Source organism: Varroa destructor, unplaced genomic scaffold, assembly GCF_002443255.2.
Source record: "Varroa destructor unplaced genomic scaffold, Vdes_3.0 BEIS01000002.1, whole genome shotgun sequence".
Taxonomy (NCBI): Eukaryota; Metazoa; Arthropoda; class Arachnida; order Mesostigmata; family Varroidae; genus Varroa; species Varroa destructor.
The window spans coordinates 16834400-16849130 of record NW_019211455.1 but is presented as its reverse complement, the minus strand read 5'-3'; the positions used below and the strand labels follow the sequence as shown (position 1 = coordinate 16849130).

The 14731-nt window shown below is 41.8% G+C and overlaps 1 protein-coding gene across 3 annotated transcripts; it reads left to right on the top strand.

Annotated features, from left to right (window-relative positions):
- The first annotated feature begins 1922 nt into the window (after window positions 1-1922).
- Window positions 1923-14666, top strand: LOC111244341 (uncharacterized). 3 transcript variants are annotated; one of them, XM_022791339.2, is made up of 7 exons: window positions 1923-3666; window positions 5666-5746; window positions 9491-9776; window positions 10134-10260; window positions 10985-11212; window positions 11829-12043; window positions 14371-14666. In XM_022791339.2, the coding sequence occupies exons 1-7, from the start codon at window positions 3664-3666 to the stop codon at window positions 14391-14393; spliced, it is 963 nt and encodes a 320-aa protein (XP_022647074.1). In that variant the 5' UTR covers window positions 1923-3663; the 3' UTR covers window positions 14394-14666. The 3 variants fall into 3 exon arrangements, with proteins under 3 accessions (XP_022647074.1, XP_022647072.1, XP_022647073.1); XM_022791337.2 differs by lacking the exon at window positions 14371-14666 and adding an exon at window positions 12513-14320 and having other exon boundaries at window positions 1950-3666; XM_022791338.2 differs by lacking the exons at window positions 5666-5746; window positions 14371-14666 and adding an exon at window positions 12513-14320 and having other exon boundaries at window positions 1954-3666.
- The last annotated feature ends 65 nt before the right edge of the window (window positions 14667-14731 follow it).

The following is a 14731-nucleotide window of genomic DNA, read 5'->3' as shown; positions in this document are numbered from 1 at the left end:
AGATATTGAGAATGTTCGTATGTGTCCATGTCTGCATTCAGGATCCGTAGCTGGTTGGTCTACTCCAAAGAACTCGCTTCGTTCGTTTGGCCGTATTTCACTCATTATCACCGCCGCCGAAGTCGAAGTCGACTTCGTCCGAAACGCGACGCTCGTAACGTAACGCTGTTTTTGCTTATCTTCTTGCCTCGATGCATAGCAGCGGCGGCAGAATACGACTCATCTTCCCGCAATAAATCACAGGTTCGGCTGACGAATCATCCAGTTGGGTGGACGTCTGGAAATGAAGGACAACAAACGAAGAAAAAAGGTGTAAAGAGATATTGTCGTTAACGGTTAAATGTGTTGTCCTGATGATTATGGGGATAACCCATAGAATAATGATGACGGTAATTTAATGGTAGGACAAGTTCTAGCAAATATGGAAATACGAACATATACAATGTAGTACAGCTAAGAGGTAGCATCACATATGATGTACGTACTCACGTATATTACATAACCTATATGGGACTACTCAGAATTCTTTTCTCTTAGTAAACTGCAATTGAGAACACGGTCTAACGTGAGATAGAGGGAATTGTCGGGAGATTTGTATGTCACAAAGTGTGCACTAACCTATCTGTATGTTTTTAAAGTCTAATTAGAATCGCAGCGTGTGATAGTGATATTAAGTGGTGCCAGCTTTAAGCGTCAAAAGATCTGGTCGTTTTTGTGTTGATGTTAATAGATCAAGTCTATTTACTAGATTAGGTATTGCCTATATCCTTGTCCTCTTGAGGCTTAAGCGCCTCGTGAGGCTGGTCCCTTGAAAGACGTGACTATTTAAAGTTTAGCTGAACGGTTTGGACGAAGCAGTCTTTTCGTACGTAACCGATCATTCTCAAGGAAACATGGTAACAAATAACAAAGTAAAGCTGAGATGCTAGAGGTAAAAACAACCTAAATACATTATTATCATGGACCTATACACTACGCTTTACAATTATCTGAATTTCTTATTATAATCTTAATAAGAATACTTGGGACTATAGTAAAAATATACGTGCTCTGCTAGGGAATATTAGGTAGTTATGTGGCAAGCTAAAACTGATAATGAGGACGGTTCGTCATAATCGATAATTTGATTTAACTCAGCATATCAACAACTAGCAAATGCCGATCATTTGCTTTTTCTTGTAAAAATTTGTAGAAAATAACGATCATTTAAGTAATTTCAGGCCTCATTTACAATACGTAAACGATAGTTCAAAACAATTGTGTTGTCATAAAGTTAAAAATTGTTTTTTTTTTTTGACAGTATTTCTATGAATTTAGCTAAGGGCTATATAACTATTACTACTGTGAAGCCGTCTTTGATATCTTCGTATACACCCAAAATAATTAATCGTTCGATGTGTCTATTGACAATGTTTTCTACCCTTTAACTTACTACATCTTCTAACTTTGATACTGTTGGATAAGTAGTCTAGCCTCAATTTACGGCATATTTACCACTAAGTTCAATACTGCTGTCCTATTTAAATCACTTGAACAAAATTCTGTCTTGTTAAATTATGTGCCACTCAATTTACTTGAGAAGAACTAGAAGATTCCAGAACAGAAGGTACAGAAGAAAAAACTAAAAAGACCTTGCCCCCTGCAGTTTTAGCAATGATTAAAAAATCAATAAATGGCTGTAGAGAAAGGAGCAGTTCAAGAAAGTACCAGTCTTCATCTTCATCTTCATCGTAAATGTGACTTAAAACAAACCTACGTCAATAAGAAATTCTTACTTTTATACAGTAAAATGACCAACGTAGTCATCATATAATTAGAATCGTTTTTTTCGACTACTGATCGGATAGTTGGATTTAATATTTATTTATTACGATTATTCAGATATGTAGAAACTATGCAATTGAGAATCGACACTAATTCTTGATAAACAAAGTTTAGGAAAAATCTCGGTGTTTTGATGTGGATCGTTCTTTGCAGGCACCTGTCGTCTAATGAAGAATCGTATCACAACAATCGAGCTGCCTAAATATGAGCACTTAGTGACTCGAAAAGGGCCATTGTGTTGAGAACAACACAAGAACTTATTTCGAAGCCAACCTTCGGGCGTTTCCTTTGAATTTCAAGTTAGTTGATTTCGACTTGATTAAGACGAGCGTACTACCAAGTTTTGCTCACAATTTTTGGTTCTAGCTCATTACAGCTTTGCTGTACACAAGCACATTATGCATACGTATACTCTTAATCCAAATCAAGTCTATTAACTCGAGCTCTGTTAGTCCAGACCGCAATTGGCGGCGCAAAGCTGTCACTGTTTTGGCCGACGATGAACCTGGATTGGAGTCCGAGGTCGTTTAGTTCTCGCCCAAAATCATGATGCATTGCCGCGCAGATCTGCCACACGCCTTTCGTAGCGACTATTACTGCCGTTCCAGTCATTTGTGCCACCGCTGAGTCCATACTTCCGTAGCAGCACCAGCAGCAGCAACAGGGCAAGGAAAACACTTTCGTGGACCATTTTGTGAGAAGAACATTGTTGGTCCTGTTTTCCTATGGTTCTCATACTCGCGTCGTCGCTAGCGGCACCGCTGCAATCGATGCCGTTGACGGTGGTGGCGGTGCTAACTCTCGCCAACGCCGGTCCACAGCGTCGATGCTCACAAAGTCGTTACTGACCCAAACTGTCGAACTACTGCTGGCATGCTCGCTGATTCTTGCTTACCTGCACCGACTACCACCAGCGCTCATCAGCGTTCAGCCACAGCCAGTCGAGAGGATCTTCTTTACTTCTGCTCGTATGTCGTCTCTTCTTTGTCGTCGTCGACGCTTCGTTGTCTCTGACCGGCTGGTTCCCTTGCGGGGCGCTACCATCGCCTCCGCGCGCATTCGGCCACTGGGCCACGATCTTCAACCGGCCATAGCAGCACTAGTAGCTGCAGAACGAGCAGAATTGCTCCAGCAAACAACCGTTAGTTAGCTTAGTTTGTTACTAGCCTTGACGCGTGACGGTGGCCTGCTTTGCTGGACTGGCAGAGAATTTTCGGAGGCAGGCGGAAAAACGAACGCTCTGCAAATTGATAGATGCCATAAGACGACTGAAGCGGAAACAGACAACGGTCACGTGAAGACAGACTCCACGTGAGGCTTTTAACTTACCGAGTCGAAATCTGCGTTTCATCAGTTTCGATCATTCAACGGTAATTCAGCATCGTTAGGTACGCGTTGCGCAAATCAGTATTACAGCGTCGTGCGATAAAGTATACGATAATAAGCCAGCTACCTGCAGCCAGGTTTGTGGTATTGTGAAGCTCAATTTGTGCATGTTCTCCTGCCAAAGTTACTCAATTGGTTACGCTGTTGCGGAATAGTGCTACCGTAATACAGAGACACTATCTAAGCGGCATTTACCGCTAAAGTGAAATAGCGATCGGTGATTCACTGCAAGGCCAGATAAACTAAAGTTAAACAAGTGATAGCAACGGCTTGTTGAAACTGATCTCGTGTCCGTTCTTTGCCTTCATTGCCTGTGGGTGCCAATTACATTGAACACAAGCCTATTGTAGCTGCTCACCAAGACGAAATCGGTTGTGACCTCGTCGGCCACGTATCTGACGTGTGAAGTTGGTCGGTGCAACTAGAAAATATCGAAGGCAAAAATCTGTCACAATGGTGAGTATTAAGTGAAACAACAAAGCATCAGAAATTACTATGGTCAATCACCTTTCTTTCGTGGCGCGAAAGTTTACTGCATCAAAACACTTTGTTAGATTGTTAAGTTTAAATATGCCTTCTTCTGTAGTATACAAAGAAGATTAACTATATCCACATAAATTGTGTAGCACCGGTGTTGTCGGCGAGGTAGGTCCCGATTCCTAGTATCTTTCAACTGAAGGTTTGACCTTCTAAGGAGTCCCATTGATGATTTTACAAGACATTCTATGGGTTTCACAACAAAATGTTCGTAACACTAATGAGGACACTTCGATTCTGACAAAGAGGAAGGTCCTTTGACCATTAAACCATTAGGTATTGTAGGATACGCATTTAACACATATCGTGAATACCGTACTCTATACCTACTGGTTTCTGCAGTTTTCTATAATTCTTGCCTGAAACCGACAAACTAATGAATGCTAGTTCTCTGATATGAGCACAAAACGTCAGGTTTCAACAGCAGGCACAGAGGGCTTAGCATTTGTGTAGTTCCGCATCTAGCGTCTTCTGTTTGGCTAGTGCTAATGTACGTGATGCATAGGAAAGCCTATAGATTCTTCAGAGCTACACGTCTAATGTCACAGAAAAGTATTTGAACTAATTTCCCACTCTGGTGCGCACCATTCGCTATCTCAACAGCAACCATACGCACCATATTAGAGATCAGTTAAACACTCCAAATGACTTACGACATGTTCGAGCCGTTCCATGTCTACAATATGAAGATGACTGAAGACCGATTGATCTCGGACTCGACGCTTTAGAGATATTGCTGGGAATAGATTCAGATATAAGTGCTTTCTATCCTTCAACCAGCTAGATGCTAACGATAGTATACGTTACATGTTTAAATTCTCGCTGACTTAATGCCCTGAAACAGATAGCTGTCATCACGCCTCGGCAGAATGCGAAAGCTTTGATTGCGTAGTTATGACCCGATATCGTCTTCTTCACCTACTGTAACTTCACAATATCGTTAGGTAGCTATTAATGTCTCAGGTTTTACATGAACAGAAATATATAAGAAGCGAATGGATACCGCATAAAATTAAAACTTGCTGTATGTCTATTTTGAGCTGAGTTGCATCTAAAATCGGTTGTCCAAAATCAAGTGGCCCTTAGAAAAATGCCAGAAACTTCATTGATTAAAGGAAGCCATGCGATTTCGAAAAAAGTAAACGCAACCCGTCTTTTTTGTGAAGATTGAGCCTGTATCCTGCGTGCTACAACTACTGCGTGTCACTCAATGTAACGTACCTGTGTTTATCGTTTGTGTGTGTCATTGCGTAGATGTTACCTTTTCTTTTATAACGTGCACCGCACATGTGGGTATCTTAACTAAGCTTTCTCATCATTTAAACGCATTTCTTTACTGCCCCTACATTGACTAATAGGATGATTTACTCAGCCTTAGTTATGGTCATCTTACTGCCTGCTACTTGTACCCTGCACGTTGCAACGTCAGAGCTTAGGACCATTGATTGAAAGCGGAACAAGAAGAGCCTAAAGTCTTAGGTTGCAGCTTGGCCTATTTCGGCCTAGTGGAACTGCAGTAGTCAATCAAGTAAACGGGCAGGTTAATACTAGAAATGCCCCCTCTCTTCTGTGGGTTATTGACACCAGGCATCAATTTCGCTTAGAACGAATAGACGACTAAAAAAAATAGTAAAATTTCACAACAGACAAAATCATCAGAGCGTGTTCTATAACCACAGCTTAATGTCGTATGGGTACTAGTTGAAACACTAAGCTCTGAAAGCGGCTTGAGTCAATAACGAAAATAAGTGCGGGCCGAAAAATAGATCCGAACAGTCTACTACCTTTAACTATAGCCAGTGCTCCAGTTCTGCGAAATACACTTCCCAATACTGCATCTTTACGAGTAGCCCAAAGAACTTAAATCTAAAATAAACCTGTATTATCACCTATTAAATTAATCGAATGCTTATTACAGTACGAATTTCACGGAAGATGGCTTCCAGCAGATGCGGTCGTTAGCGGCGTGGAAAACACGCTACCGGTTCGTAGTTCGTACGTGAGTAAGAGTTTTTGCAATGATTTGTATTTGAGAATGCCGTTCCACTGCCCGTTCTTTGTTTAGTCTAATCCTTGAAGGGGTGGGGAGCAATAAAATGGTGATATGCCTCCTCCTGACAATCAGACGCCGACGACGCGACACTAGCTGCTATAAAAATAGCTGGTATTGCTCTCTGTCCGTATAAGGTTGGGTGGCTTCACCGGTTCTTTGGTTGACACGCAAAATTAACTTCTAAAAAATGGGGAGAAATTAGTAAAAGGAATGCTATATTCTTATGAATAATATTTCTTTGCTAAAAGCTGGCGGTTCGCCTATGATGTACGTTGTGAAAATACCCTATGCGCATCAGGCTCTTTTGGTTTCCTCTTCGTCTTTTTTCCGCAGTTGCAATGTTGCCGATTTCATCATTTCAATGCACAAATAATAATAATAATAACAGTTTTAACTATATTCGTTTAGTAAATGAACCAGAATGGGTCACTGAAGATCCCTTAAACCGTCAACAGTTGGGCCGCCAATTCTATCTAGATCGTTTATCTTACCATTTCGAATGGGAGACGGGCGTACGCCAAAAATCCTCGCCATCTGTTTCTTTTACAGACAAAAATTATTTCATCCATAGGATTCGTGGCAGACTAGTGGCAGGACTCACATAACAGTTGTAGCGTCGTTCGAGTCCAGACTTATCCAAATCGTCATGACATTTTGTTATGGGTTCGATAGTAGCAGCGGGAGCTAGAAATTTTGTGTTGATTATGAGTGACTGATTGAACCAGCGAGCGACCAATCAACCTGTTGATCGCCTTGAGGGAATGACGAGAGACAGAGAATTGGTATTAATTACGAGACGGCACTCAGGCAGGCATTAAGATTCCGAGTAGAGGTTGAATAGAGGGGACTTGCGGGTCGTGTAACTATAGCGTCCGTTCAATCGGCGTCACGTCAGCAGCTCGACAAATGATAAAGATGGCTGCGGGACCATTTGTCTGCCACGAACGCTGCTGCAATCGTAGAATTGGCACCTCGTAGCATGCGAATTTTTTTTTAATTTTCGGGCTTCTTTTCATATTTTGCTTTCGTTGATCTTTTTTTAGTCGCGTCGTCCGTATGCTGTCAAATCGACAAATGGCAAAGTCTGCTGCTGTCATTGCCAGCCTGGTGTTCCATGTTTCTTTATTCTTCATTTTTAGTGGTTAGCTAGAAAGGCGCGGGATTGGCTGTAGCCGGAGTAGCGTGTTGGCTTTTTGGCATTTTAATGCATACATTTTTTCAACTAACTTATTATTGGAAAGCCCAGCCGCATCAGTGGCGGCGCTAGCGGAACGAATAACAATCACAGCGATCTTCCGGAAGCATTTCCGTCCCGACGGTGTCAGCATAAGTGTGAATGATTTTTGAAGAAAAACAGTGGTGACAGAAGTACCTCCTGCTTCTGCAAATAACTTGTATATTCACTGTGTTCATACCGTAGCAGCTGCTTTTATGGTGCTCTGATCGTCTGGTCGCTTAGATGGCCATCGGAACAACGGCAGGACAGTAGCGACTCATTCGGTTCCACTCCGCTGTGGTCTATCGACGGTGGCCTGGCTGATATTCGCCAATCAAAAAAACAGCACGCTTCGCAGCATAGGTCCAGCGTTCGGTCCTCATTTGATTCTTCGTAATGGTGTACCTTAAGATTTCAAGACGGTAAAGCAGAGGTGCCGCTAGCTAGGGATCCGGTGCTCTTGGTAGTGCCGCTGCTGCGCTAAACCCGCGAACGTCACTGATGCCAATGGCATGATTGCTACTGTTGTTGATGCTACTACGTTAAAATTAGTTTCAGCAGTAGTAGAAACAGCAGCGGATACAGGTGACGAAATGAAGCCTGCCTTTGCAGTTACCAACCGATGATACGGCATCGGAAGGACCCTTTGGCGGGAATGAGCGTTGCTATTGAAACTCCCCCGATTCTAGTTTTGGCCGGCGGTTGCTGTCGTTAATGCATAGTTTAGGGAAGGAGTGGCCGTGGTCTTCTAGCTGTGGACGACGGCTGTGGCGGGGTAATGTCCCCTATCACTCCTAACGGCGTCCCCTAACTACAGGAGCACACTACTACCATTGCGGGGTAACGCGCGACACGACGTCGATTACTTCGTCAACGCAGTCGTAGTAGTTATAACTGCTTCGGAGACGACATCGTCGGATCGAGAACACGCACGCCGCTAAGGAATAATAAGAAAAACCCTGTCTAGATGTCGGCAAGTACATGCAGACGCTCACGCACACGCGCACTCACACACGCATGGCTGAACTCACCGATGATCACATTGACTCTTCGGCAATGTATATAGAGAGGGGGTAGTCAGGCAAAAGTGGAAAGGGAAAAAAAGAGACGCAGCGGCTAGGCGATAAAAAAAAAATAGAAAAAAAAGACGGAAAAACCGATAACAGAGATATATTTTGGGGTGGCTAGCAGCTGGATAAGATCAAACGGAGTCGGTACTCTTTCACCACTCGTATAGCGATAAGTTTATGAAAAGCTACAACTCGAAATGACTGTTTTTGCTAATAACAAACAACAAGAACATAATAAACGTTGCCCAGTTAATTCATCTGCCCCGTTAAGGAAAACAGCTGACGAATTTATGCCTAATCAAGTTATTACCCTTGCTATACTTATATGTGATGGTTGTTTGCCGCCTTCTATAGAGTAACGTGTAGGCATCTTTTAGGAGAAACAGTAATGCTCTCGTTGGTACTACAGTTACGATAAATACACGTAACGTCAGGTAATCGTTGAACATTGCGTTGTCCTGATAGAGAATAGTCGGTTAAACCTCTTTCCTTGTGCTCCTATGATGCTGGGTTGATCAGTGCGAAAAAAGTTCGGGAGCTCCATGACAAGAAGTAAAGCTAAAAAAGCATTTACTCTGATCTTCTATTCTAAATACAGTGGTTAGTAAACCTCTCCCCAGACGAGCCACCTAGCATTGCTAATACACATATAAATAATAGTCAAATACCGCTATTTAGAGATTGTGATGCAATCTAGATCAAGGTATAGACAACGAATTGTTCAGACACCTCGCCATTCTCGTACGAATCTTCGGGTCTCAACTCAAACACAACTAATAATGCTCAAGAGGATGTAATTCATACTATCGAACACTTACGTAATGGTCTATGTCAATATATTTCGATATTGTCTTTATGAATTAGTTTTTAAGCGGCCTTTTTAAAGCATTCCCAATTCCACTGTTTACATTGCATACGATGTTGCGCGGCAATATGATGCGACACGAAGGATCCTGACACAGTTGCCCTTTAAACGTTTTAGCATTGAGTCCTACGGCGAATGATATAAATAGGCCGTTCGCTATTTCATGTTTTTATCTGAATATCACAAGTGTTAACCCGATTTGTCATACCATTTCAGTATTACCCTATGCCGACCTAGAGTTGTCAGTCGCTCTATGAGGTGAAGATCTTGTTCTCCCTAAGAACTGAAACACGAGTATACCTGAAAGCGGATGCCCGCTCAAGCGAGTTCTTTGGATTCTATAAAAATCGATAGCACTTTTGACAAAATCCGATGCTAAAAATGCCAAATAGATACCTAGAAAATATTTGAAAACGAACTCTTCAAGACGACGTCATTGGTTAGTACCGTTTTCGAGAGCAAAATTAGTCCTTCGTCATGAAGCCTTTATAAAAATCACAAACCTAGTTAACCAACTCTGTTTTCTCATACGATTGCAGAAGTCGCAGATGGTTGTATCGCTGGTCTTAGTTTGGCCATTGGCTGTATTTGCGACCGGAAAAACCTCAGCTTCATCTCAGTTGACGCCCATTGTTTCATCACCTGCCGCCACACCTGTTGTTAAGCAAATGGGGCCTTCATTGCCGCTTTCGGCGTCTCTACAGACCCCCACTCAAAGTCAACAGTACGCTATGCCCCTGACAGGCGTAATCTCAGCACGTTCTGTGCAAAGCCAATATCCCGTACAGCAATCTGTAACTGGTAAAAATGTCCAGCACAAACGTAGTAAGTTGTCCTCCGATTGGCTTAAAGGACTTAATCAGAGATCAATAATAGATTCACATAGTCAAACTCGTTGTTTATATTTTATATGTCAATGCTGGAATAATGAATTTTGCTTCCATAGATAATGCGCGTATCTGAAATGTTCATTCTATATAATGAAAGTGAAGGGTGGTAGGTGAGCCACTCCAGAAAGGATACCTTGTCAAGGGCTGATAATATCTTATATATACCTATTACTATACTTCTATTGACAGTTCTGATTACGTTCGAAGAATTATGATGAAACGTATTTTGCGTCGCGAAGCTCATTTCCGTAATGGCTCATTTGTATAGTATTATTCTTACATTCTTTAAAAGGAATCGCTTCAGTCACCCCGTCAGCCGAGGTGGGCTCAGTTCCCCAACTTAGTGTTGCCGATATTTTGGCTTTCCGAAGAGCTGTTCAACAGAGCCAACTTTTGTCTCGATCGGGAGTCCTTGCACCGTAAGTATGACATTTGGGATTATCCTGCATTAATGTAGTTGTGCTAACTACGTAAGCTTTATAAAAAAATTATCTTGACCTAATGAGGCTTTATTTACGTGAGCAGACATCTCAGCCTTTATAAATAATCAAATACCTCATTATCACATGACAACTAACCTATTTTTTTCAGATACTTCCCTAGCGAAAGCCTTATGAAACCTTGTTAAAGGTAGATATTACAGGAGCACTGTATTTACATTGTTTTAAAATTTAACTAAGCTTCAAAATTAGAACCGGCTTATTCAAGCCCCTCGGTGAGCATATGCCCCGCTGAGTTTCAATCTTACGGTCTTCATGTTAATAAATAAAGTACATTTTAGATGCATACACTAGTGTATTAAATATATATCACAACAGCCTCATCAAATTCTATGACTGAGAGAATTAAAACATGAATGGTAAGCAATATCGGCTCGCGATACTGCGACTCGAAGCCTTTGGCTAGTTAATCCCCGAAGTGCGGCATGAGCCCAGGATAGCCAATTGGCTTACGAAGGTATCGGTGTATTTTTATTTATGTAAAAATATTATTGCCACTTATACATTTCCTCAAAATACTCAAAAGTTTTTTTTCTTATTTACGGAATCGATATTAAATTTGCAAAAACATTTACTCAATCGTCTACTATCACCTTTATAGCTACGACCGACTAGAACGAAAGACCGTTCTTTTACTTTTTAGCTCGGCTAGTGGGCCAATAAGCAGAAGCGGACTTGGTTATGGAACGAACGGTCTGCTCGGCCAATTTGGCGGAGCCCAATTCCCCGGAGGAAGTGTAACGCAGTTTCACGACGCCTATCTAGCGTCAGGTTCCGCGCCAGCGGGTGTACATCTGCCGCCGTCTCCTGCTGGCAACAAGAACTCCATTTCTACACGCTTCAGAAGTTTCATGAACTCGTTGTTTTTCAGGTACACACTACGTCTCGCTTGTTTCCTGTTTCACATCAACAAATTTTTCTTGCCTCTCGACGGTTTCGAAGGTTTCCCTATCGTCGTTTTGCATTTCTATGTTCTCTTTAGTTCAGTGTGGACTCTTTCATATGGACTTCGTCTCGTCATCCTTCCACACACTTGATCTATGTTTTAGTATCTTTCACCGCTATGTACACTTCCTTCTCACTGTTCTATGCATTATATATATATATGCTTTTGGTAGCCTATAGGAGTAACACAGCTGTTGGAAAATGTCGTTACGTATGAAATCAACTAGAAAACTTTATCTTTAGAGTGTTTCGCTGATAATATCTAGTTGGAAGAAACGACTGTCTGTGTATATAAGAATAAGATTTGGATCTTTAAAAATTTTTTAGTGTACGAACGAAAATTGTCTTTGTGGGTGATTTGCTTTCAAAGGCTCTTTAATGGAAAAAGAAGCCTCAATCGCTGTAGAATTTTGTAAAATGTATGTAGGGATGATTTTTGCATATTCGTTTTTATTTGGCATAACAAAATTCAATGTTAATACATATGTATGCTGGACAGCTACCATGTTATCTGTACTTTCTTTTCTGTGACGTCTAATCAGGCGTTCCACAGCGGCGTCGCCTGCTTTCTATCAAGGAGGTCCTTCGCCATACGGTATTCCCGGTGCAACTGGAGCATCGGCTAGTCCATTTAGCCCCCCCAATGGGTACCACGGAGGATCGGCGCATGCCCACGGCTTTTCGTCAAAGATTTACCCCGGCAATGCAGGAGCGTACAGCCCACAACCTTCCGGAGGAACTTACCCAGCGGCGAGTGGTTAGTATAGAAAAGTAAATAGATGTATACATATAGCTTACCTCTTTCTTCTCTGTCAGGATATGGCCATCAGGATGCTTTAGCCTGTGCATATACAAGATACAGTTGTGCCCAGGCATATGATGCATAAACAGAATTACTCTTGAAATTGATGTGGTGGCATCTCGATGAGTCCGTTCTGTGTATAAACATTATTCACTGGAGATACTCTAGCCATAAATGGATCGCTCCAAGCGATTTCTGCAAATACTGAAGTTACGATTGTGGTATGCCTGTTCGTTTAAAGTAGGACAGCAATAGCGTTCCTGTTGAACTGCAGCATTAACTATCACTATATAGAACGCAGCCTGCAGAATCCTGCATGTATAGAGAGCAATCCTGCAATATGCATTTAAATCTTGATTTTCTTTCTCATTCTTCTTCTATGTGTACTTTGCGTTGACTGTTACGTTAACATTTAAAATCGAAGGTCCGGTTAAGTCAAGCATCGGATCATCACCAGTAACGCCAAAACTAACCAGTTACCAGACATCAGCTAGCTCGTTGGTTTCTTCAATACAAAAGGCCTCAATTCTGCCTATGCCTGCCACCTCAGTATCCTCGAGTCCAGTCAGTGGGGCATCGCCCGTCAGTCGACCTTCCAGCTCCGGGGGTGCTTTCTACCCCTCCGCCGCGTCTGCCCCAGGACCATCTTTCGATAAGACACAGTTCTCCTCTCTATACGGCACCAACGGTTTTACCGCAAAAGCCAGCCCCATTGGCTCGTCCCACCCAGCTAAATCATCGAAGTCGTTGAAAGCTTCTTCCAGCTCAACAATGGAAACGCCCGAAAACCAGCCGTCGTCTTTTCATTCCGTAGCCGCCCCAGGCCAGCAGCAGTATCAATCCCTGGGCGCAATAAAAACTACAATTACCCCAGTCTCGGCTCTTGATGCCGTTAAGACTAAAAACCACCACATAAGTGATGCGCTGGGAGGTGCGCCGACGCAAATTGTCACGTCTTCGATACAAACAAGTGGGCACTCCGTCTCGCATTCGCTTTCATCGCAGTCGTCCTCTTCATCGGAATCAAGCGAGAGTACCGAACAAGCCGTTAGCAAATAGGCATCGCTGTAACACGGCAGTAACTATTCTAATAAAACAATGCTTATATTTATGATCGGTTATACTCGGTACGTTTAGCGATGAACGTGTGTCGTATGTGATCGATCGCTGCTATGGAAGGTTGGGCTAATAAGTGACTGGCAAGAGGCATCTATTTTGGCGTCTTTTTGTATTCGACGAGATACTGGCAGATAGTTCTCGTGGACAGGAAGGAATATCGTGGGACTTCTTAGCCGTAAAAAAGAAAAAATGTCATTCGACCATATATGAATGTTTTCAATGATCTATTGCTAATACGCATGGCATCAATTGGATTAAGCTCATTAAAATATATAATAGCGGGCTATAGGCCACTAAAACAGCAGAAAGCTGGTGATATTGCTGAGCTATGTAGTGTCGTCTAACGCAGTACAAAATAGAATAGACGGATTACTCTACTAAGAAACCTGTCGGTGACTCGAACGCACAGAACCACGGCGTCAAGAAGAAACACTTCACAATTGGTTGTGCTTATTTACGATGAATTGATTAATCAATAGGTATTGCAATAGAGCGGCAAACATATATGTAGGACAAATGTCGTGTGTGATGATTTCTCGATCGAAACGTTACGTATAACACGCTCAGGCAGATGCTGTGTATCTATGAGTCGCAGAATGTGAACTGATCTTGGTGTTCGGCGCGAGCTTGTACCAACAAAAAGTATTTGAGAAATATAGCTGGAGTATTACAAGCAAGCTTTTGAACAAATGCGGATATTAAAGGTACGCCGATTACGGCAAAAACAAACTGCATTGCATATACCTATATAATACTGTAGGTGATGAACCGAAGTGTCGGGAAATGAGGCTCGTATGTAATTTTGAAGGCGAGATCTGTAAAATATTTATTGTATAGCAAACATTTGCACGATTTCTTCCTTACATAAATGAAAACGATCGACGACATTAGTGCATTACGTATAATTGATAATAAAATGAAGATCTACAAGTAACAAAAAAAGTACTACCATTTTTTGTGGGGATATATACGATGGGGCAAGGTCGTCTAAGGATGAAAAAGTCATTTGCAGGTTGCAAAGCATCCGTTTTGAAATAATACGAAATAACCAATTATTGCAGTGAAATGCGGAACCGTTCAATAAAGGTTCTGAAAGAGCCACGTGAGACCTGTTCCACTGTATATATTTGAATCCTTTTTAAAGTAGCGGTTTTCTATTTCAGGTGACGGATCAACGTTTCGATGAATCGGGGTGTACTTTGTATTCTTTTGAACATAAATCATAATTAGGATCTAGATTCGTAGTTTGATAATTTATTGAGGGGAGTCAACACGAACTTATTGAGTTCGTTCAAGATTGAGCTGAGAAGACGAAATAGAACTTTTGAGTGAGTCCACCGAAAACAGACATTTGTAACTTTAAAGTCTTGATTTTTAGGCCTATGTGGGTTCCAGCTGTGACAAAAGTTTTTCTCGATGAGTTCGAGTCGTACAAAACATAATAAAAGGAAACAGATAATCTCTTGTTATTTACTGTATATCTATATATGAGCGAAAAATGAGTAGTTTATGAAGTGGGCGAAT